General features: G+C 42.8%; 1 protein-coding gene across 1 annotated transcript in view; it reads left to right on the forward strand.

Moving 5' to 3' along the window:
* The window catches only part of mgat5b (alpha-1,6-mannosylglycoprotein 6-beta-N-acetylglucosaminyltransferase B), a gene marked incomplete at both ends in the record, with an annotated part of 82,905 nt that continues 58,217 nt past the window's right edge, over positions 1 to 24,688 (forward strand). The window contains 2 exons of the mRNA XM_080524859.1: positions 1 to 59; positions 5,520 to 5,632. Of these exons, the coding sequence (XP_080380985.1) occupies positions 1 to 59; positions 5,520 to 5,632 (172 nt within the window). The remainder of the gene's footprint in view (positions 60 to 5,519; positions 5,633 to 24,688) is intronic.

Below are 24,688 nucleotides of genomic sequence, written 5' to 3' on the forward strand. Positions count from 1 at the left end.
ATGATCGCGGTTAACACAACTATGGTGAGAAGATGTCTTCTGACGTTCAGACCGTTCAGGTAAGCAGAATACCGGCCGGTTACACGAGTTCACATCTTTCACCACCGCTGCATAGTTTTCCCAGTGTTGTCATCATGTCCCTCTTTCTCTCGGTTATAGATGTAGTATTTTCAAAAAAAATATTGGCAGTTCCCTATAAAATTATGAACAATATATGTAAAGAAAGCAGACCACATGCAGAGTATTTGACTCTCTTGCCAGAGCAGGTGTCATCAAGAATCGTGTCGTTACTTGCATGTTTTTGACCGCTGGTGATTATTATAAATAATAATAATATGAATAACCTTTATTTGTATAACACCTTTTCTGCAAACGTTGCAGCTCAAAGTGCTTTAACATATCCACACAGTTTTTATTTTTATTTTTTTAGAACAATAGTAATCAATAAAACACACAATAACATTGAATGTGTTCGGAAATACATGATGGTTGTGGTGGAAAGTCAGACTCAATATCTGTTAAGTTACCTCAGATGCACCGAGGGAAAACATCCATAACAGCACTGCAGGGATGCATTTCAGTCAAGGCAGAACGAAATAGGCAACAGCTGAAAAAAATCTACTTTATAGTCTACCAAAAGTGGTTGCAATGCCAATTGAAATACCAATTATATTTGCATATGTATTACTCTATGCAGACACTTTCTGTCAAAGGGAACACTGATTTGTTGTTAGTCACTGATAAGGTTGAGCTCTGTTAGCACTCCAAAAGCTGTCATTAGGATTAGGGTTAGGGTTATGTATGTGTATGTGATATAGGTTACTGTATGTGTTATAGGTTACTGTATGTGTTATAGGTTACTGTATGTGATATAGGTTACTGTAGGTGTTATAGGTTACTGTATGTGTTATAGGTTACTGTTTGTGTTATAGGTTACTGTATGTGTTATAGGTTACTGTATGTGATATAGGTTACTGTAGGTGTTATAGGTTACTGTATGTGATATAGGTTACTGTATGTGTTATAGGTTACTGTATGTGTTATAGGTTACTGTATGTGTTATAGGTTACTGTATGTGTTAAAGGTTACTGTAGGTGTTATAGGTTACTGTATGTGATATAGGTTACTGTATGTGATATAGGTTACTGTATGTGTTATAGGTTACTGTAGGTGTTATAGGTTACTGTATGTGTTATAGGTTACTGTATGTGTTATAGGTTACTGTATGTGATATAGGTTACTGTATGTGTTATAGGTTACTGTATGTGTTATAGCTTACTGTATGTGTTATAGGTTACTGTATGTGTTATAGGTTACTGTATGTGATATAGGTTACTGTATGTGTTATAGGTTACTGTATGTGTTATAGGTTACTGTATGTGTTATAGGTTACTGTATGTGTTATAGGTTACTGTATGTGTTATAGGTTACTGTATGTGTTATAGGTTACTGTAGGTGTTATAGGTTACTGTATGTGATATAGGTTACTGTATGTGTTATAGGTTACTGTAGGTGTTATAGGTTACTGTATGTGTTATAGGTTACTGTAGGTGTTATAGGTTACTGTATGTGTTATAGGTTACTATAGGTGTTATAGGTTACTGTATGTGTTATAGGTTACTGTATGTGTTATAGGTTACTGTAGGTGATATAGGTTACTGTATGTGTTATAGGTTACTGAAGGTGTTATAGGTTACTGTATGTGTTATAGGTTACTGTATGTGTTATAGGTTACTGTAGGTGTTATAGGTTACTGTAGGTGTTATAGGTTACTGTATGTGTTATAGGTTACTGTAGGTGTTATAGGTTACTGTATGTGTTATAGGTTACTGTATGTGATATAGGTTACTGTATGTGATATAGGTTACTGTATGTGTTATAGGTTACTGTATGTGTTATAGGTTACTGTAGGTGTTATAGGTTACTGTATGTGTTATAGGTTACTGTATGTGATATAGGTTACTGTATGTGTTATAGGTTACTGTATGTGTTATAGGTTACTGTATGTGTTATAGGTTACTGTAGGTGTTATAGGTTACTGTATGTGTTATAGGTTACTGTAGGTGTTATAGGTTACTGTAGGTGTTATAGGTTACTGTATGTGTTATAGGTTACTGTATGTGTTATAGGTTACTGTAGGTGATATAGGTTACTGTATGTGTTATAGGTTACTGTATGTGTTATAGGTTACTGTAGGTGTTATAGGTTACTGTATGTGTTATAGGTTACTGTATGTGTTATAGGTTACTGTAGGTGTTATAGGTTACTGTATGTGTTATAGGTTACTGTATGTGTTATAGGTTACTGTATGTGATATAGGTTACTGTATGTGTTATAGGTTACTGTATGTGTTATAGGTTACTGTAGGTGATATAGGTTACTGTAGGTGTTATAGGTTACTGTATGTGATATAGGTTACTGTATGTGTTATAGGTTACTGTAGGTGTTATAGGTTACTGTATGTGTTATAGGTTACTGTATGTGTTATAGGTTACTGTATGTGTTATAGGTTACTGTATGTGTTATATGTTACTGTATGTGATATAGGTTACTGTATGTGTTATAGGTTACTGTATGTGTTATAGGTTACTGTATGTGTTATAGGTTACTGTATGTGTTATAGGTTACTGTATGTGTTATATGTTACTGTATGTGATATATGTTACTGTATGTGTTATAGGTTACTGTATGTGTTATATGTTACTGTATGTGATATATGTTACTGTATGTGTTATAGGTTACTGTATGTGTTATAGGTTACTGTATGTGTTATAGGTTACTGTAGGTGATATAGGTTACTGTAGGTGTTATAGGTTACTGTATGTGATATAGGTTACTGTATGTGTTATAGGTTACTGTATGTGTTATAGGTTACTGTATGTGTTATAGGTTACTGTATGTGTTATAGGTTACTGTATGTGATATAGGTTACTGTATGTGATATAGGTTACTGTATGTGTTATAGGTTACTGTAGGTGTTATAGGTTACTGTATGTGTTATAGGTTACTGTAGGTGTTATAGGTTACTGTATGTGTTATAGGTTACTGTAGGTGTTATAGGTTACTGTATGTGTTATAGGTTACTGTATGTGTTATAGGTTACTGTATGTGATATAGGTTACTGTATGTGTTATAGGTTACTGTATGTGTTATAGGTTACTGTAGGTGATATAGGTTACTGTAGGTGTTATAGGTTACTGTATGTGATATAGGTTACTGTATGTGTTATAGGTTACTGTAGGTGTTATAGGTTACTGTATGTGTTATAGGTTACTGTATGTGATATAGGTTACTGTATGTGTTATAGGTTACTGTATGTGATATAGGTTACTGTATGTGATATAGGTTACTGTATGTGTTATAGGTTACTGTAGGTGTTATAGGTTACTGTATGTGTTATAGGTTACTGTAGGTGTTATAGGTTACTGTATGTGTTATAGGTTACTGTAGGTGTTATAGGTTACTGTAGGTGTTATAGGTTACTGTATGTGTTATAGGTTACTGTAGGTGTTATAGGTTACTGTATGTGTTATAGGTTACTGTATGTGATATAGGTTACTGTAGGTGTTATAGGTTACTGTAGGTGTTATAGGTTACTGTATGTGTTATAGGTTACTGTATGTGTTATAGGTTACTGTATGTGATATAGGTTACTGTAGGTGTTATAGGTTACTGTATGTGTTATAGGTTACTGTATGTGTTATAGGTTACTGTATGTGTTATAGGTTACTGTATGTGATATAGGTTACTGTATGTGTTATAGGTTACTGTATGTGATATAGGTTACTGTATGTGTTATAGGTTACTGTATGTGTTATAGGTTACTGTATGTGATATAGGTTACTGTAGGTGTTATAGGTTACTGTATGTGTTATAGGTTACTGTATGTGTTATAGGTTACTGTATGTGATATAGGTTACTGTATGTGTTATAGGTTACTGTATGTGTTATAGGTTACTGTAGGTGTTATAGGTTACTGTATGTGTTATAGGTTACTGTATGTGATATAGGTTACTGTATGTGTTATAGGTTACTGTATGTGATATAGGTTACTGTATGTGTTATAGGTTACTGTAGGTGTTATAGGTTACTGTAGGTGTTATAGGTTACTGTATGTGTTATAGGTTACTGTATGTGATATAGGTTACTGTATGTGTTATAGGTTACTGTATGTGATATAGGTTACTGTATGTGTTATAGGTTACTGTAGGTGTTATAGGTTACTGTATGTGATATAGGTTACTGTATGTGATATAGGTTACCGGAGGTCAACACTGGTATGGCTGTGTGGGTGTTGTTCTGTGTGGGTATTTTGCTCTCACAGTTTTATAGTTGTTATTGGACAGTGACGTGGCATGGCAGCTCTCTCAGGCAGTAACTAAAGCTAGTTTCTTGGTCGTATGAATCTTTCTCTAAGTTAAATTAATCTAGCATGCCTTTTTTTTTAAAGGCTACCCTACAGCATTTGAGGAGACACAAGTTGCCATATCGCATGTCACATCACATGTCAGCAAGTGAGCGAGGGCATGTGAGCAGTAACATGCAATATGGAAATATCCCTCTCCTTCATGCAGCTCTCCTCTGGGTGTTTCAAAACATCTACATTAGCTCAATGGTACACTTTAAGCAGGCAAGGATGTTATCTTTATCTAAAAATAGAGAAAGCATTAATTTCACTCAGTATTATGAAAAAATAAGAAGTATGTACTGTATGGTTACACTCACAAATGTACCTTGATTAATACTCAACTGCTATACTGTTCTGTATCTGACCATGTCTCATAAAAAAAGTTGCTGAACTGCATTTCATTGTCTAGTACTTGTACTCTGCAATGACAATAAAGTTCAATCTAATCTAATCTATGAATGTACAGTAAAAAACAAACACTGCCACAGTACAGTAGGCTCAACTGAAACTGAATTGCACTTCCTCCTTTGCTACAGGACATCTCTTGTACTTGACCTCCGACACCAGGGTTCGACAGTAACGCCGTAACGCCCGGAGCAAGTAAAATATTCGCCAGGTTTGTTTGCGAGAGCACGACGACGCTGCTAGATCCCGGATATTTTTACCTGTGTGCAGGAAGAACAACAGACGGCGCGTGTGAACAGCGCGAGTGAAGATATTATCAAAGCGTACGCGCCTGTCGATCACCCGTACGCTTTGATAATATCTTCACTCACGATCATCTAGTCTAGTCTCGCGCCTGCGCCGTCTGTTGTTCTTCCTGCACACAGGCAAAAATATCCGGGATCTAGCAGCGTCGTCGTGCTCGCGCCAACAAACCCGGCGAATGTTTTACTTGCTACGGGCAAGTAAAAACGGCGTTACTGTCGAACCATGGACACCTTTCCTTTCACCTCTCCCGTATCCCCCTCCCTCCCTCCCTCCCTCCCTCCCTCCCTCGCCTCCTCCCCTCCCCTCTGTAACCCTGTCTATCCCTCCCCCCTGGGTTCTAACCCTGTCTTTCTCTCTCTCCTGGTCTCCTGGTGGCCTCCCTGGTCTCTGCCCCCTCCAGGATCTTCGTGGCGGGGATCGGCTTCTTCAGCCTATGCTTTTTAATGACCTCCCTGGGGGGCCAGTTCTCGGCTAAGCGACCCGGGGACTCTCCCTTCACCATCCGAGCTGAAGGTACGCCGCCGTGGCGAGTGTATCGGTCCTACCGCATGACAGGCCTTGGCTTGCTGTACGTCCGCCCTAAGCACATAATGAACAGCGAAGGAACATGCTCAGTGCACCAGAGGTTGATGATTACTGGTAACCAGCTGACAGACCCCCCGTCCCCCCCCGTCTCCCCCAGTCCCCCGCCGCGCCTCCCCCGCCCCCCCTTAATCTGCTCATCAGGTGGGGGTCAGGGGAGGCTTGAGGAGGTGGTGACAGGGGTCTTGTTCTCCCTCCTCCCTCCCCTCCCCTCCCCTCCTCTCTCCCGTCCCCTCGCCTCCTCTCTCCCCTCCCCTCCTGGTGGACGTGCTGAGACGCCCCCTCCTGAGCGTTAGCCCTCTGCTCACAGGTCAGTGTCGGGAGGGGCTCACTGTGCTGTCAGCGCAGGAGGGCTGTTGGGTTTCGGAGCACGTTCCCTGTATTTGTTCTATGTGCCTCTGTATATATATATACACTGGCTGCACAGGCCATTTGGAAAGACTCAGTGTTAGCTTTCGCGGCCCCACGGCTCGCCCGCTTTTATCACAGCGTGGTACTCTGTGGACTCTGCGCTCCAGCTCTCTGCCCCAAAGTCCCAATGGGAACGGCTCAGGTATTGAACGCTTTTTTATAGATTTGCTCTCTTCAGCAGTAACCACCGATGCGTCTGTCTGTCTGTTTCTCTCTCTCTCTCTCTGTGACAAACTGACGTGGCATATTGAGGCGACAGGACGGATGAGAACAGAGTATAAACATCCCTAGTGAAACACCGCTGTCCGTCGGTGGAAGAGCTCAGCCTGCTTCTGAACCAGAATCCCTCTCTGGCTCTCCGGAAATGGATAAATTCCATAAGTGATGGATAATGTCAATGTAATACAATCTGCGTTGCTGCGTTGCACGGCAGCCCCCCCGCCCCCCCCCCCCCCCCCCCCCCCCCCCCAGCAGAGGGTCGGAGACTCTGGCTGCGTTCGTAAATTCGCTCTGAGAGCGCCGGAGCGTAGGCCGGGTTCCCATAAAGGGACCGAGTAATTTGATTGGATGAGAGGCGTTCGGTGAGTGCTGATCAGATTTTCGGGGGCGAATTTACAAACGCCGCCTCGGTCAGAGCAGAGAGAGAGAGAGAGAGAGAGAGAGAGAGAGAGAGAGAGAGAGAGAGAGAGAGAGAGAGAGAGAGAGAGAGAGAGACGCGAGCAGAGCGGCAGAGGGAGGCTGGAGAGGCTGTCTGATTAATTAACCACTCACAGGCTGCAGTCGAGGGAAGGCATCTGGGCCCCTCAGCTCATTAAACACTGTCTGCTGTAGCCAACCAGGGAATGGCAGGCTGAGTAAACTCTAAGCCTCTTTTTGTGTGTTTCTGTGTGTTTTCTGTGTGTGTGTGTGTGTACGTGTGTGTGTTTGTGTGTGGGTCTGTGTGTGTGTGTTTGTGTAATTAATGGGTAAGGATTGAGTGTTCATTAGAGCATCACCAGGATAGTACACTCCAAGTCAGGCACTTCTACCCCCAGGAGTGATACAGAGAGCCAGTTGACTGTAATCCGCTTTAGCGATAAGAAGCTTTTTCGGTGAGCGCACACATGCGCGTGCACACACACACACACACACATGCACACACACACACGCATGCACACACACATACACATGCACACACACACACACGCACACACACACACACACACACGCACACACCCAAAGACGCATGCAAACACAACCGCACGCATGCACGCACACACACACACACACACACACAGCTTTTTGTGGGAAAAGGCAGGAAAAAAGGCTTGGGGGCCAAGTAACAATGGTGGCTCTTATTGCAATGTAGACCAACTGAGCATTATGTCCCAGATCTGTGATGTAAAAAAAAAAACTTTTTTTAGTGCGATAAAGAGATAAAGAGAGAGTACTAGAACATTACAGGGAAGAGAAAGCAAGTGTCAATTAGGAAAACTAACAAACTGTTCTCTAATGTACTGGTAGAGAGGAGAAACCAGCTCCATCAAAGGCTGTTCCACACTTAAACTCCCGCAGCAGTTAGTTTTATAATGGAAGTCGTTTAAATGCAACCAGAGATAGCTTTAACAAAACTGTGTTAATACTGTGTATTATAAGTATTCCAGATACAGTCACGAAGCAGACTACAACTATACCAATATTACCTTGTAGGGTGTATACAGTATACACTCAGATTAGTCTAAATGTGAGGAGATACACACCCGCAACGGCAAGGTTTCTTGTCTTTTGAACATTTGCACTGGATTTAATAACTGTATAGATAGAGGAATGTCATTTCAATGCACCCATTGTACTATGCAACTATGAATCCCTGAACATGTATCATTCAAGATCTTGTGACTGCAGCTGCTTATCGATAGAGCAATATCACACTCCTTGCCTTTCTGGTTATCTTTTTTACTGGTTACGCGCACTAAGGCCACTAACATGATCTGCTGGGTTAGTTTGAAGACTATGGCTGTACTGACATAAATGCGTTTAACACATTTTACTGGTCTTTGATGGAAACATGAGATGTGTCAGAGAATATTTCTTGGAAAAGAAGGCATGAAAGAGCGAAGCGTTTGATCGCCTGTATCTTAAAGGCTGCAGAGCTGTCCAGAGGGTTCCTAACAGGGTCTTTGAAGCCCACCCTCACAGTGTGTCCTTTTCCAGTAGGGTGGGGAGGGGTGTGTGTGTGTGTGTGTGGGGGGGGGGGGAGGCTCTGCTTGATGGGGTGAAAAAACAGTACATGTTTGGACAGGTTTGGCCTCGGCAACAAGGCAAGGCAAGGCAAGGCAAGTTTATTTGTATAGCACATTTCATACAACAGGGGCAATTCAACGTGCTTTACATGCATTATTTAAAAATACAGCAAGAGGAGCATAAGACATTTTTAATTACAATGAATAAAAGCAAATATAAGAAGTAAATAGATAAAACATTTAAAAAGACAATCGTTAATGGAAAAAAGACATTGATAGAAGTGTTTGTGTTTAATCATAACTGGTGCAAAACATGAAGGTTTTTAGCTTAGATTTAAATATTTTAAGAGTTTGGGCCTGTTTGATTTCTTCAGGGAGTTTGTTCCAGGAGCATGCAGCAGCGTGACTGAAAGCTGCTGCACCGTGTTTTGTTTTTACTCTTGGAATTATTAGCTGATTTGTCTCAGCTGACCTTAGGGACCTTGCGGGAATATAGGGTGGGAGGAGATCTGATATGTATTTTGGTCCAAGACCATTTTGTGATTTGTATGTAATTAGGAGGATTTTGAATTCAATTCTCTGAGAGACTGGTAGCCAGTGCAGGGATCTCAGGATTGGTGTAATGTGTTCAAATGTCTTTGTTTTTGTTAGGACCCTAGCAGCGGCGTTTTGGATGAGCTGCAATTTACGAACAGCTCCTTTAGATAGGCCTGTTAGTAGACCATTACAATAATCAAGTCTACTCGAAACAAATGCATGGATGAGTTTTTCAAGGTCTTGCTTGGACATGAAACCTCTCATTCTTGTTATGTTTTTCAGGTGATAGTAGGCTGATTTAGTTATCGAGTTTATGTGGCTGTTGAAGTTTAGATCGGAGTCTAGAATTACACCAATATTTCTGACCTGTTTTTTAGTGTGAAGAGAGAGAGAATCAAGTTTTGCACTGACTTTCGATCTTTTGTCAGGTGCACCGAATACAATTATCTCTGTTTTGTCCTTGTTTAGTTGGAGGAAGTTTTGTGTCATCCAGGTGTTTATTTGCTCAATGCAATTACAGAGATTGTCAATGGGACTATAGTCGTTCGGTGAGAGGGCTATGTAGATTTGAGTGTCATCCGCATAGTTGTGGTAGGCAATTTTGTTCTTTTTTATGATGTGTCCCAATGGAAGCATGTAGAGATTGAATAGAAGGGGGCCAAGGATTGACCCTTGGGGAACCCCACATGTCATTTTAATTTGGTCAGATACAAAGTTGCCAATGGAGACATAGTAGCTTCTGTCCTGTAGGTAGGATCTAAACCAGTTTAGGGCAGTGCCCGAAAGTCCTACCCAGGTTTTTAGTCTATCTATTAGAATGTCATGGTCTACAGTGTCAAAGGCAGCACTAAGATCTAGTAGTACCAAAACTGAGATTTTTCCGGAGTATGTGTTTACGCGAATGTCATTAAGGACCTTAATAAGGGCCGTTTCAGTGCTATGTAGGGGGCGAAAGCCTGATTGAAAGTCATCAAAGAGATCATTTAGGGTCAAATAATTGCTACGTTGTTCGTGGGCAACCATTTCAATAATTTTTCCTGTACAGGGAAGGTTTGATATGGGTCTGTAGTTGTTTAGTACAAATGGGTCTAGGCCGTTCTTTTTTAGTAGAGGCTTAATAACTGCAGTTTTCAGGGCTTCAGGGAAGATTCCTGATGAAAGGGAGGTGTTAATTATTTGTATTAGTTCGCCTGCCATGCAGCTAAATATGTTTTAAAAAAAAGCTTGTTGGCAGGACATCAAGGGCACAGGTGGATGGTTTAAGACGTGACATGATTTTATCTAGGGTCTTGTAATCAATGGTGTTAAATTGTGACATGGTTGTTATGTCCGCCCTATTTGGGGTTGTTAATGGGGACATGTTTTTCATGCCTGACACAGAAGACCTAATGCCTTGTCTAATGGTTTCTATTTTATTGTTAAAAAAGGATACAAGATGAGACTGTTTTTATACAAGATGAGACTGTATAAATGGTTGGTGGATGGTACAGTGCCTGGATGTGAGTGTTTTTCCTCTGTTTTTTTTGCTGAACAGAGTGCACCGTGGTGGGTGCCGTTCACTCTAACCTGTGTCATTGTACGATAGTGTTTTCCAGTGCTGCACTACAATCTCTCAAAGCTTTTCCTGAGATGAAACATCTCTTCATGATAGTCCTGCCTCCCCATTTACTCACTCTGTTAATGCACCGTTGCTGTGCATGCAGTATCCTGGCCTCAGGAGCTCCCAGTAAATGCCACTGATGAATGTTGGTGCACATCTCATTTACAGCAGTCTGGTGGTAATAAGCAGCCATGGAAGTAATCCTGCTCACATATGAAACCCAGAGGCCTTGTGAGGTGGAATAATTCATGAGCTCTCTCACCATTGGGTACTTTTAAAAACCAAAATATTCCAATAAATTAAAGGATGGATTCACCGTTTACGTAACAGAAAAAATAACTATGTTTTATATAATAATCTTAACCTAGTCTTATCAGAAAATAAAGTAGTTTGGCAGCAGATGTTATGGTGAATATAAGGCTTTTGAGATCGTTTTTACAGGGCTATTTGTATACGGTTGTGTGGCTTGCAGGCATGTTTTATATTCACGTCAAGCGTTCTAGAGCCTGTATTCCATTCTCCAGCTCAACAGTCATCACTCCCTGATGCATACCTTAGACAATAACAACGTATTACTCACTTAGAGTGAAGGCATCACACAGGTCTGTCAAAAACATAAACTGCCAGGGGTTGTGGTTTTATGAAAAGATAGACACATTGCCCTTGATCCCAGCAAGCATTGCAGCCCTGTGGAGAGCCACTGCTGGTGGTCCGTTGAGATGTTCTGAAGAGCTGTGCTCGAGCAAGACATACAGAGCTGCTTGTTAAATCTTAATCTTAAAATCTTTATCTAAACCCCAATTTGTAATAAAGACATTCCAAATAAAGGACAAAAACTAATAAATATGATAAGAAAGTGGAGAACTGAAATTCTCTTAGTCCCAAAACAAACTTAGTCCCAACACAGCGTTGGAATCTAACCCTCTTGATTAAGTCAGAGGTGACACGTCGTGTTATCTTAGACCCAGATCTGAGTTTTAATTCCCACATTAGCAAGCTAACCAAGACAGCTTTTTATCATCTGAGAAAAGTTGCCAAGGTGCGGCCGTTGTTTAACTCAGCGGGAAGCTGAAAAGGTGATTCATGCTTTTATTTCAAGTAGACTTGACTACTGCAAAACCCTCTCTTTACTGGCCTCCCCAAGAAGTCTATAAAGAGGGTTCGGCTAATAAAAAATTCTGCTGCTAGTCTACTGACAAAAAAAATAGGAGAGAGCATCACTCCAGTCTTAACGGCTCTGCACTGGCTCCCTGTATCATTTAGAATTGACTTCAAAGTCCTTCTACTGATGTTTAAAGCACTAAATGGGCTGGGATCAGCCTACCATACTGACAACCTACGCCCCCAAGAGTACTTGTTGAGATGATTTTATAGCCTTCCCGAGACTGATGTGCTCTCGCTACCCTCTTTCTGATCTCCTTTCCTCTCGGCATGGTGTGTTTTGCATTGACCTGTATGGGTAGCACATTGACCTGTATGGGTAGCACATTGACCTGTATGGGGAGCACATTGACCTGTATGGGTAGTACATTGACCTGTATGGGGAGCACATTGACCTGTATGGGTAGCACATTGACCTGTATGGGTAGTACATTGACCTGTATGGGGAGCACATTGACCTGTATGGGGAGCACATTGACCTGTATGGGTAGTACATTGACCTGTATGGGTAGCACATTGACCTGTATGGGTAGCACATTGACCTGTATGGGTAGCACATTGACCTGTATGGGGAGCACATTGAACTGTATGGGGAGCACATTGACCTGTATGGGTAGCACATTGACCTGTATGGGTAGTACATTGACCTGTATGGGGAGCACATTGACCTGTATAGGTAGCACATTGACCTGTATAGGTAGCACATTGACCTGTATGGGGAGCACATTGACCTGTATGGGTAGCATATTGACCTGTATGGGGAGCACATTGACCTGTATGGGTAGCACATTGACCTGTATGGGGAGCACATTGACCTGTATGGGTAGTACATTGACCTGTATGGGGAGCACATTGAGCTGTATGGGGAGCATATTGACCTGTATTATTAGCACATTGACCTGTATGGGGAGCACATTGACCTGTATGGGTAGCATATTGACCTGTATGGGTAGCATATTGACCTGTATGGGGAGCATATTGACCTGTATTATTAGCACATTGACCTGTATGGGTAGCACAACATTGGCCAGGTTTGTTATTTCTATTTATCAGAGTCCCGCCCAAACTCTTTTCCTAAAGATCTCTCCTTTGGTTAATTTGGTACCAAATTATTTACCCATCTGTTTACTGCTGTAGCATATCTGCTACTTACCTACTTGATTTAACCAGTGCAACTTTGGGTTCACTTATTTTTGCACCTGCACTAATTTCTTTCTAATTTAGTGTTTCTACTATACGCATGATTTCCTCTAAACCAACATACATACATGGTCAATATAAACCTGTTATGTCCGATACAAACAGAATAAAGGTTCTGAATAAATAAAGATTTTGTGGTAAAAAACAAAACAAAAATCTATAATTGCACAAGGGATTCACATACTTTCAAGCAGCACTGTATGTACTATACAATGACTCTTCCATGAGCCTTTCATTTGTATTGTTTTCTACAGGTAAGGCTGTGCCAATGTTTTTGAATCTTAGCGATTGAGAGTCATCTACTGGTATGAACTAGACAGGGGGGTTCTGCAGAGAGGGAGGTGTGTGTCTGTGTGTATGGGGGAATTGTCTTCTGATTCTGATTATGGGGGCGGGTGGGGGCTAATTATGTTTTATGCTGCATCAAAGCCAGGAGTGACGAGACTAGTTCTCAGACTAGACAGTATTGTCTGTATGTTAATTATCACATTTTTATCCAGTCAAAAAAAAAAAACAGTCACAGTGACTCAGAGATTTTCCTGGCTTTCTCATGAATCCGGAATTCTATAATAAATTATACAGAGGTGCTGTACGAAGAAATATGTAAAACCTTTGAAGTTTTATCAATTAGTTATCTGGGGTGCATCCTGACACATGCTGCATCATATTATGTCACGTTGGCGCCTTGGGATAGAATTACTGCAGCAGGATAGTCCTTCATGGATTGAATCATTGTTAAATTGGTGTTAGTGTAGGTCAGACCCCTGACTATTGACTAAATTGTCTGTGAGCCGTTGGCAAAGGAATGTAAAACAGTTCACTGCATTTCTGGAAATTAATTAAGACTGTGATGGATAACACACACACACACACACTCACACGCACACGCACGCACACACACACACACACACACACACACACACACGCACACGCACACACACACACACACACACACACACACACACACGCACACGCACACACACACACTCACATACACGCACACACACACACACACACACACACACACACACACACTCACATACACGCACACGCAAGCACACACACACACACACACACACACACACACACACTCACGCATATTATGGGGATGACTGTGAGGTAAGGTCAGGCATTGGCAAGGACGTCACAATGCTATATCCTATGTCATACGTCATATGTCATATCATACACAGATACATTGTGATACTTGACATATACAGTGCCCTGCGGAAGTAATGAAACAATTACGCATTTTTTCTTGGCTCTACACAGAAAGAAAGTTGGATTTTAAATGACTATGAAACTATTACTATTACTATGATGATATGATTATTACTATGATTTTGAAACAATTTCTATGAGGTTAAAGTACAGATTCTCAGCTTTGATATGATGGTTTTTGTATACTGGTTTCACATTGAGAAATTACACTACTTTTTATGCAGTCTCCCTGTTTTAGGGCACCCAAAAGTGATGGGACAGATTCATCAAATGACCAAATGACGCACGCATGTTTAGTATTTGGTTAACAATACTTTGCATGCAATATCTGCTTGTATTCTTTGACCCTTGACCCCACCAGACGCTGGGTATATTCTCTGGTGATGCTCCGCCAGGCCTGTACTGCAGCAATCAATAGTTGTTGTTTATTTTGAGGAAGCTTTGTCTCCTCTTCAGCAAATGAAATGTCCAGTAGGATTTAAGGCTCCTGGAGACTGACATGGCCAGTCAACAACTTTACACCTTTTGGCCTTAAAAAAACGATTGATTCTAACCCGGGTGGGGTCCTGTCTCACCCCACCATCTTAAGAGCAGATATTATTGATCAGGAGATGGGAATGATGCAGTTGCACCTGTTAAGTGGGTCGGTTGGTTGGCTTGCCCATGTATTTATTGCTTTCCAGAGGTTCCCAGCCTTGTCATTGTTTTTTTTCCACGCAGAGGATAGGAATTTGGTAGCTTGCTGTTTTTGCCGATCCGCTTCTGAAGCAAAACACAGATTCCTCATTCAGCTGTCTGTGTGAATAATGAGCCCGGGAAAATCACACTGTCAGCATCTGAGAAAATCATTAAGGTACCAATACATAACCTTATGTTCAACACAATATTAATGTGTACAGTATACACTATACATCTGTCTGTGTGTGTGCGTGTGTGTGTGTGTGTCTTTCTGAGCAGTTGAGTCAGCGGTTCCACTCTTTGTCTTGGTGGCTGGGTGTGACTTTCTATTTCCCCTGAAAATAGAGGACCTTCGCACATGGTCTATCAAAAACAACAACGCCGGGGTGAACCGAACGCTGAGCGACAGCGGCGTTACTTTTACGTGAGCCCACGGCCCAAGGCTCGTCGGGAGTTACCCGTTCATTATGTTTGACAATGATATCAGAGGAGACCTAACACTTCAACCCTAACCCTAACCCTAACCCTAACTTATCTGTCTCTGTGTGCTGGGAGGTGTGCGGTGGGGTGGAGGAACTGTAGGAAGCAAATTGGGGTAACGGGAGGGCGTGGGAGGGCAAGGGAGGGCGAGGGAGGGCAAGGGAGGGAGAGGGAGGGCGAGGGAGACCTCCAGGTTTTAATTGAATCCTCTGAGAAGTCTAGATAGAGGAATTAGTGCGGACGGTTTCCTCTTTCCTGGGCTGTCAGGTGCGGTGAGAGGACCAGGCTGCGGAGAGGAGAAGTGACAGAGGGTGTCGGCGGTAACAGGTTGTGGGTCTGGCAGCTAGCCCCATGGGTGTTGCGCGCAACAGAGTAACTCGATCAGTCTTCCTGTTAATGAATATTCGTATGAGGCGTCAGAGTGTGTGTGGGGGGGAGTGGGGGAGTGTGAATCTTCCACTCTGACAGGTGAGAGGGAGCAGCCCCCCCAACTTCTCCAGTCCAGGGCCGTAACGTGAAAAACAAGACCAGCACATAGTCATGTGGGAGAGGGGGGGGCAGTCATTTGGGAGGGGGATGTACAGGAGGAGGTATTATCGAATGTGGCAGTTTCACACACACAAACGCTCGCTTGCAGTCGTCTACACACACACACACACACACAGACACATACACACACACACACACACACACACACACACATGCTCGCTTGCGATCATCTCCACACACACACACACACACACACACACACACACAGACACACACACACACACACACACACACACACACACACACACATATCCCTGGCTAATTATAAGGCGGGCTGATTAACTCTTTTATGAAACTCTGGCACACACCCAATAAACTTTTATAATCAATAGTTTTATGATTCAACATTACTTGGTAGATAAATGAAAACTCCCATGCTCCTCTAGATTAACTAGAACTAATTGCTAAGTGTCCCAAGACTGCTTAAATTCATCCTGTGTAGTTTTTCTACATTTTTTGATTGCTGTAAAAAACTGCACTGTTTTGGGAAATGCAACCAAGCAACCACACATTATCTGAGGCAGAGACAGAAGGTTCTTTCTATCTGCAGAGTTGTGTGGTTTGTGGTGTGTGTGTGTTGTGTGTGTGGTGTGTTCTATCCACCTGTACACTCACATGACTTCCTAGAGTTAACGATGCCCAAACAAACCCCACATCGTGGAGATGGAGCTGGCTCTGAACAACACCTGCATCAATTATAGAAATGTGAATTGTAGCAGACCGAAGTATAAACTGTGTATGTGTGTGTTTCTGTGTGTGTAATTGTGCGTGCATTTAAGGATTGCTTCACAGTGAAGAACTTAGTTGTTTATTTCACATAAGGAGTCTACAGCTCTCGGAAAGTACTGCATTTTTTTTTCGCATCACTCTTTCTCTTTCTCCTAAGCAACAACAACATTTGTCTCTCTCTCTCTCTCTCTCTCTCTTTCGCACACACACACACACACACACACACACACACACACACACACACACACACACACACACACACACGCACACACACACACACACACACACACACACACACACACACACACACACACACACACACACACACACAGCAGGTATTGACTCTGTGTCACAAGAAGTTTAATGTATTCACTTTATCAGTCCAAACATGCACCCGCTGCTTAACAAACGAGTTGGATTTTCACACAGCTAATAAATCCATCATCCGGATGTTAGCGCTCGCGGACGCAGGATTAGCTCTGCATGGCGAGACACAATGCACAGCCTCCCTCTGCGATAGTGCTGGAGAGTGTCAGCCCAAATCAACACAGGACACAGGAGGGTTTAGGTAAATGAGATGTACACACACACACACACACACACACACACACACACACACACACTATCAAAGGCAAGGCAACACAGTTCGACATCAGGCGAAGTCACACTGCGCGGCTTGGAAAACACTAAACGAGCGTTAAGTTAGTGGTGATTGATCGCGTGAAGGATCTGTGCCTGTGTGTGTTGAAGTCTTATTGGATGACAGTGTGCCTACTGTATGAGAGCACGGGGGGATCTGGGTTTATTGTGTTCCACAGTGGCTCATGATTGATCGTGGTGTCTTTTCACGTGTTTTTTTGCACAATGCTAGATCATGGGACTTTCATGTTCTATGTCAAGTGTGTGGATGAGGTTGACTCATAGCTGTGTGTCGATGGTAAGTCATACCCTTCAGCATATGTGGCCTTCAGCCCATGACGGAACTGGGTTCACTCCACTACAACAACTGAGGACTGTGTGTTAAGGACTTTCAATGTTCAGTGTTCAGTGTTCAGTGTTTAGTGTTCAATGTTCAATGTTCAATGTTCAGTGTTCAGTGTTCAGTGTTCAGTGTTTAGTGGTCAGTGTTCTGTTGTCAGTGTTCTGTTGTCAGTGTTCAGTGTTCAGTGTTCAGTGTTTAGTGTTCAATGGTCAGTGGTCAATGTTCAATGTTCAGTGTTCAGTGTTCAGTGTTCAGTGTTCAGTGGTCAGTGTTCAGTGTTCAGTGTTCAGTGTTCAGTGCACTGAGGACATAGCCTCTTACAGAGAGGAGGGACTTGTTATTTCCTGAATTCTCTTTCCATTGAACCCTCACATGGGTATGTGAGGTCTGCAGCTCTCTGATTCACAACAATGAGTTTCCCTTCATTAGCTAAATGAAACATAAACCATAATGTGATCAATAATGAAACTGGGATTTGGTTAACAGCTATGACACTAAAACGCCAACCAGAGCAATATCCGCTTCCCACTATGGATTTATACATCACCATATTCTGGCCACTGCAGAGCCCTTCGGGAGCCCTTAACTTCCTGGATGTGTTATCCTTCCTCACGCCAGTGGCTCTGATGAAGGGCTTCAGCAAACCACTGTAGTCATGGCCGTCTCTCAGGACCTATAGATTTAATGTGTCCCCACTTAATGCCAATGGGCTTCCAGTCATGGAAGAGGCAGGTGGGGATGCTACACGGCTTCTAATGAGAGAGGAGACGTTCCTTTATCAGTGGACGGGAAGTTACTGCCTGTTTGGAGTAAGATAAGAGTAAAGATAGCGCCGTTTTTTTAATGAGCAGATGTTACCCCGTTCCTATCTGTCTGAAGCATCTCAGTGTTAAGAAACGGAAGCTATCCGCAATCAAAGTTATCTTTCGTATGCAGATTTTAAGGAGGATATATCTTTTTTTTAAAATTACAACCCAGACGATCGTCGAGCTGCAGTATACAAACACAACAGAGTGCAACACAACTCCTTGCCAGGGGCTCGCATCCACAGTGGCCAGTGAGTCCCGAGGAGTGTCGGAGTGTGTTTTAGATTGGCCAGCCAGCCCCCCCTGTGCTCCCAGCAGGCTACGCTACAAATGGCTATCTAATTGGAATTTGTTCATGAAATCGATTGTGTTGTGGCACGTCCGGAATGGAGTTGTTAAAGGAGATTAGCTCGTGTTAAATGGGCCCTTTATTAACCAGCAGATGAGAGATGACACGCAGAGGCCCGCATTAGCACACGGATACGACCGCGGCTCCCGCGACTGAGCTAACGGCGCGACGCGGGTTTTTTTCCCTGCTTCTCTTCAGGAAAAAATACATTAGCCAAATGTATCCCAAGGGGATAGCCATGGCAACAATAAATGAGGAAGCCTGATGCAATAGAATGCCAACCTATATCCTGTATATTTATATATCTATCTATCTATCAAACTATTCTAAAAATGAACTGTGTGGGACGTGTGTTGGTCTGAATAATGATGATTTATGAGCACAATGTGTGTGAGAAACGTGGTTAGGCTACTGTGATGCATAATGAACGTTCTTCCCACACTTGAGCCCGGGGGCTATGTTTAGACCAGATGCTGCATTGCCTGCCTGGAATCTGGCACCTGCGCCCCTGAACCCTTAGTTGTGGTGGTGTGACCGCCTCTTTTAAACCTCAATGCACCTCTGTGAAATAAACACCCCCAATTACAATCCCTCAGTTGATGAATATCAATGTACTTTTATATATATGAGATTATGATCTCAAACGCTAAGCACTTAAGCAGGACTGACATTACTGAAGGGGCATCATGTCTTAGTCTAGGATTCTATTAGGAGTCTAGGATTCTATTCTATATACTCTAGATATACTTGCAGTATACAGAGTAGATTGTCCTACAAAGACACTTTGATTTAGATTTAGTAATCTAAACATTTATTAGACCCCTTTACTTTCATACTTTTTATTTTACTACTCAATCTTTTCAGTTTGTAAAGCACTCTTTCAGTGTCTAGAAAAGCGCTATATAAGTCTAATGTATTATTATTATTATTATTATTATTATTATTATTATTACAGTTACAGTATAATATATGCCATTTAGTTGACGCTTTTATCCAAAGCGACTTACATTTCAATGAGTGCATACATTTCAGTATATATGGTCCCAGCAGGAATTAGACGTAATTTTTCCAAAAATAACGGGGATATATTTGTTCTCTTTGAAATGCTTCCCGACGGTAGGTTCTGTACAGTGGTTCTCCTCCCTGTTTCGTCCTGCTCTTTCTGAACTGAAGAACTGAGACATTCCCCCTGCTGCCGGGGCCTATGACTGAGAGGAAGCCGGTCCGAACCCCCTGTTTAGACAGGCTGATGACAGGAGGGAAGGATGACATTTCAGACAGGAGCTGCCCTTGTCTGACTCTCTGGCCTTTTCTCCTCTCCCTGAAGCCAGCCCTTGTTCCCTCCCTGTCATGGATTCAAAAGACTTGGATCGGTTCAGGCATGAACCAAGACTGGAGGCAGCCTTCACCATACTGTATTAACATAGAGAAGCTGTAAATCTTTTAGTGTCAGTGCAGGACGGGAAGTGGGAATGTGCATATTAAGGGGAAAGGGGTTAGATCGCAACCAAGGGGAAAGACGACGGATAATAAGGTACAGGTTGTAGAAAAGGAAAAAAGGATTGAGTGTGTTTCCTTGATACGATATTCGAATAATCCAACAGCAGCTCCCTCTTCTCCTTGATTCCCCTCTTGACACTTCATCATAGAGGTGGGGGGTATTGTGATGGTCAGACAGGTGATCCCAAGTGCAGAACACAGACAGGGAGACAGTAGATGGTAAAACCTGAAGACTGGGTCTATTTATTGAGGGAAGGAGGGGAAGGAGCAGAGCTCCAAGGGCAGGATGGTTGAGCAGAGCAGTAGGCAGGGCAGGCAGGCAGCCCGGCAAGGGTTATAATAGTAAGGGAAACATATGAAAATCTGCGAAGTAAATCGTTACCAAAAAATTTATTCACAAATGTGTTTCTAAAGGTGTGTAATAACATGTACTAAAAGGTTGAAATTCAACTCCTGTGGGAAACCTCATAAAAAACTGCTCAAAGTTGGGGTACCGATAACCGATTTTCGAAAATTCGAAAATGCTTAAATTGGACTTGAGTAACTTTTGAGGGGTCAAACTAGGCATTGTTCATGATTCTGAGTTGATTGCAAGCATTTAATTGTCACCAAGACCACTTCCTGGTAGAGAAACTGCCACGCCCCTTGCCATTTACATATACATTTATTTAAATTAGCTGCATAATACTCAGAGCAAATACTGATCCACCATAGGTCAAATGCTTCAGGAGTCAATGTCTGAGTCTTCTTCAACAACATCATGAATACCATTCTTGCATGTAATGCCTTTACAAACTCCACATGCTGAGATGCACTTGACAGCATTTTTCTTGCAGCTGCATCGCCGGTTGCTGCAATCTCCATTACAATTGCAGCTTGTGAACTGGAGTAGCTCGTCGGGAGCCATGGGGTCTAAGGTTGGAACTGGCTCATAACCATGAACACCTAATGTCCATCCATAGTCACTGGGGTCCAGAGACATGCTCTGTAGAAGGATCCAGTCCCGGGTCTGTAGGTAGGCACAGAGAGAATGCTGTGCAGCTGCACCCTCTGTTGGAGGTAGAGTTTCTGGTTTGATCAGCCCAGCCGCTGCCTTTCCCGAGAACATGTTGCATCGAATTGCACCCAGAGTAGTACCTGGCCCATGGTGAATGTACTGGAAGATCCTAGTACCAGCCTGAATCACTGCATCCTTGGTAGCGTGTATGTCAAGGAAGATGTCCATATGTTCGTCGATGTCCCCTGCACAAAACCTGTAAAAGAATGCACTTCAAGGTTTGTTTCAGATATTTCAATATACAAATATTTCATTATGATATAATATTATTATTATTACCTGTCAAACAGAGTTGTTTTCCCATGGCCAGCGATAGCAGAAACCGTATCACACCCAGTGAAGGCGTGACAAAAGAGCAGGTAGCGTCTCTTTCTATCTGAGAGAGCTTCTCGGATCCTCTTGACATCATAAGAGCCCTTCGATGTGGTTAAGAAGAGTGGGTGGTTGGTGCTTGAGCTATGGTGCACCAGCATTGCCAGCACGTCTGCGTCTTCTGCCCGCAACTGAAAATAGAAGAAGATATGCAATGCATGTTCAACTATGTGAAAATATATAAAAATAGTCAAAACTCTTCTTTTAAAGTAGTCATAGCTAATGCAAGTAAAATACCTACACAAATGTTACTGACCTCAACAAAGCCATCTGTAGCAGCAGCCAATGCCTCTCTCACAATCGAAGTGTCAGCATCATTGTCACTCTGCTCCACGGTGATGTGAATTTTTCTGAATGTTGAAGAGAGAAGGTGAATGAGCTCACTCTTGTTATGAGTGTTGTCCAAGAACTTCGCTCTTGGTGTCCAGTGTATCATATCCGGTCGAATCTGGAGGTCACAGCATGACTTCTTGGTACGTCGGATGTGGTCATGATCTTTTGGCGATCTGTTATAGCCATCAAAGACCACAATGATCCTTTGAGAGTTACGGCCAAGACACTGCACGTAGCTTAGGTAACTGTTGCCAATCTCCTGCCGAGTCTGACCTTGTTCCCACGTCACCATGTAGAGAAGCCATCCGCCATCAACCACCAAAGTGGAGCAGGGTTGGTTAGTGAGTTCAAGTGGATCAGTTAACTCCTTCAGGCTAGTCTTGGAAAAGCCTGCCTTGTTCGCCTTGTTCATTTTCTGATCTTTGTTACTGAAAAGGGACAATGGGACGGGAGTCAGCTCATACTCCAAGCTTGTCTCAACTGTCATATCCCGTTGGGCAAAAATGATCAGTCGGTTGAACAACTTGAGTGAGTCAAGGTGAATCTTCTTCTCGTTGATCTTGGGAATATTTCTGAGTGATGACAGGGCTTGTACCTTTGACTTCACCTCCATGGTCGATGTCACTGACTGTCCATCCAGCTTAATCTGCATCTCTCTCCCTACTTCAGCTGCTCTCTCAGCATTGACTGGGTCATCTCCTGTGCTTGTGAATCCTGTAGAGAAAGATACAAGCATCTCCTTGTCTCGATCATGGTCGAATGGGTTGTTCTCCTCAAACCATTGGAGGGCAAGTTCAACTGCTTCAGCATCTCGCTTCATCTGTGTTTTGGCAAGGTCTCTGTGGGGTGGAGCATGTTCCTTGACATCTTCCTCCATGCACTGGTTGACATTGGAGAAGTGACTGAGGGTGAGCACCCAGCACTTGTGGCCAGAATCACTGTTTCTCATCCTCCCTCTGCTCAGTCCACCTTCTGATTTGGCTGCCTTCATTAATGTCTGCTCAATACAGATGTCACACCAGGTGCCAGACCAATCATGGCTGGAGTAACGGACAACATGGTTTCCATGGGCAGTGAAACTTTCTATGGTCTCTTTGTAAGCAGGCAACGTTTCAAGTTCCTTCATAAGTTGACAGTACAGCCGTGCACCTTTGGCATATTGATGATGGCCCGCAGCTGCAAAGATGTCCAGCATCCTGGTAGCAATGCAGGACAGGTGCCCCTTGTGGTCTGCAAGCCGCTCACTTCGGATGAAGGTCTTGATCACATCTACCATGTGGTGGTACTGCACCCAGAGTGTAGGCGTTCTTCCTCCTTCAGCGAGTCTTTTGAAGTTTTCTTCAAACCTATGTTCAAACAGTGCCACTACTGGATCTGTGTGTCGGGCTCCCATCTTACCATCAGCCACCTTCTCCATTAAGGTCCTCATTTCACCAAGCTCCTCCTCAGTGAAGGCATGTTTCATGATGTGCTGATAGATGGCTGCATCAATGAGGAGGTGGGCACGGATTGCCTTGTCAAAACACCCCCCATCCAGGATGTGCTCTTGGTGACAAATACATGCTTGCAATCAACTCAGAATCATGAAAAATGCCTAGTTTGACCCCTCAAAAGTTACTCAAGTCCAATTTAAGCATTTTCGAAAATCGGTTATCGGTACCCCAACTTTGAGCAGTTTTTTATGAGGTTTCCCACAGGAGTTGAATTTCAACCTTTTAGGACATGTTATTACACACCTTTAGAAACACATTGGTGAAGAAATTTCTTGGTAACGATTTACTTCGCAGATTGGTCAAATATCTGGTAAAATGCCCTTACTATAAGGGCAGGCAGGCAGGGGTTAGTAGGGCAGGCAGGCAGGGGTTAGTAGGGCAGGCAGGCAGGGGTTAGTAGGCCAGGCAGGCAGGGGTTAGTAGGCCAGGCAGGCAGGGGTTAGTAGGGTTGGCAGGGCAGGCAGGCAGGGGTGGACAGGCAGGCAGGAGGGCAGGGCAGGAGAGAGGACTCAGTGGCAGGAGTCAGGTGGAGGTACTGCAAGGACAGATAAACGGGTTAGAACACTAAAGATACTGACGGAAATGGATATCTTAGTAAGGCTGGCAACGCGACTAACAGTGTAACTGAAGCTACGATCTAGCAGAGAGGTAAAGGCTGAACAGCCGGTCACCTGACCCCCGCACACCTGGAGGTAGAGGGTGTGACAGATATGGCCACACAATACACAATATCACAATATGTTCCACACTATGAGCGATAACGATATCATATCATGAAATACATATTGTTTTTTCTGAACCACATTTTATGAGCCCCGCAAAGTGTATAGATGACCAAGATTGCTTTTAACCTGATAAAACCAGAAAAAAGCATGGGACAAAATGTACACTTATGGATCTTTTTTATGATGCATATATTCTTGCAAATAATTGTGCAATAATTGTGCTTCTCAACAAATAAAATGCATGATAAACAGGATAGGATGCAAACATGCAGGATAAACAGTTTGCTACATAGGACCTTTTTCCTATTTAGGACCTAGAACTTTTTCTCAAGTCAGCCAGGAACAGCATTAAAACAAATGAAACAGTGCAACAATGCAGGATAAATAAATATTAACAGCTAAATTAAACAACATAGTGAAAATGGGTAGTTCCACTGGAGGGAAGATTACTCCCAAGTTATGTTTCAAATAACTAACACAAAAACACAACAGTTATGTGTGCATACTACAGTGGTTCCATCTCTCACTATGGGCCAGAACAACTAGCCTATCAGCTGTCTCTGGTTTCAGTCATGTGACAAC

The sequence above is a fragment of the Nansenia antarctica genome, assembly GCF_963989245.1.
Source record: "Nansenia antarctica genome assembly, chromosome: 2".
Taxonomy (NCBI): domain Eukaryota; kingdom Metazoa; phylum Chordata; class Actinopteri; order Argentiniformes; family Microstomatidae; genus Nansenia; species Nansenia antarctica.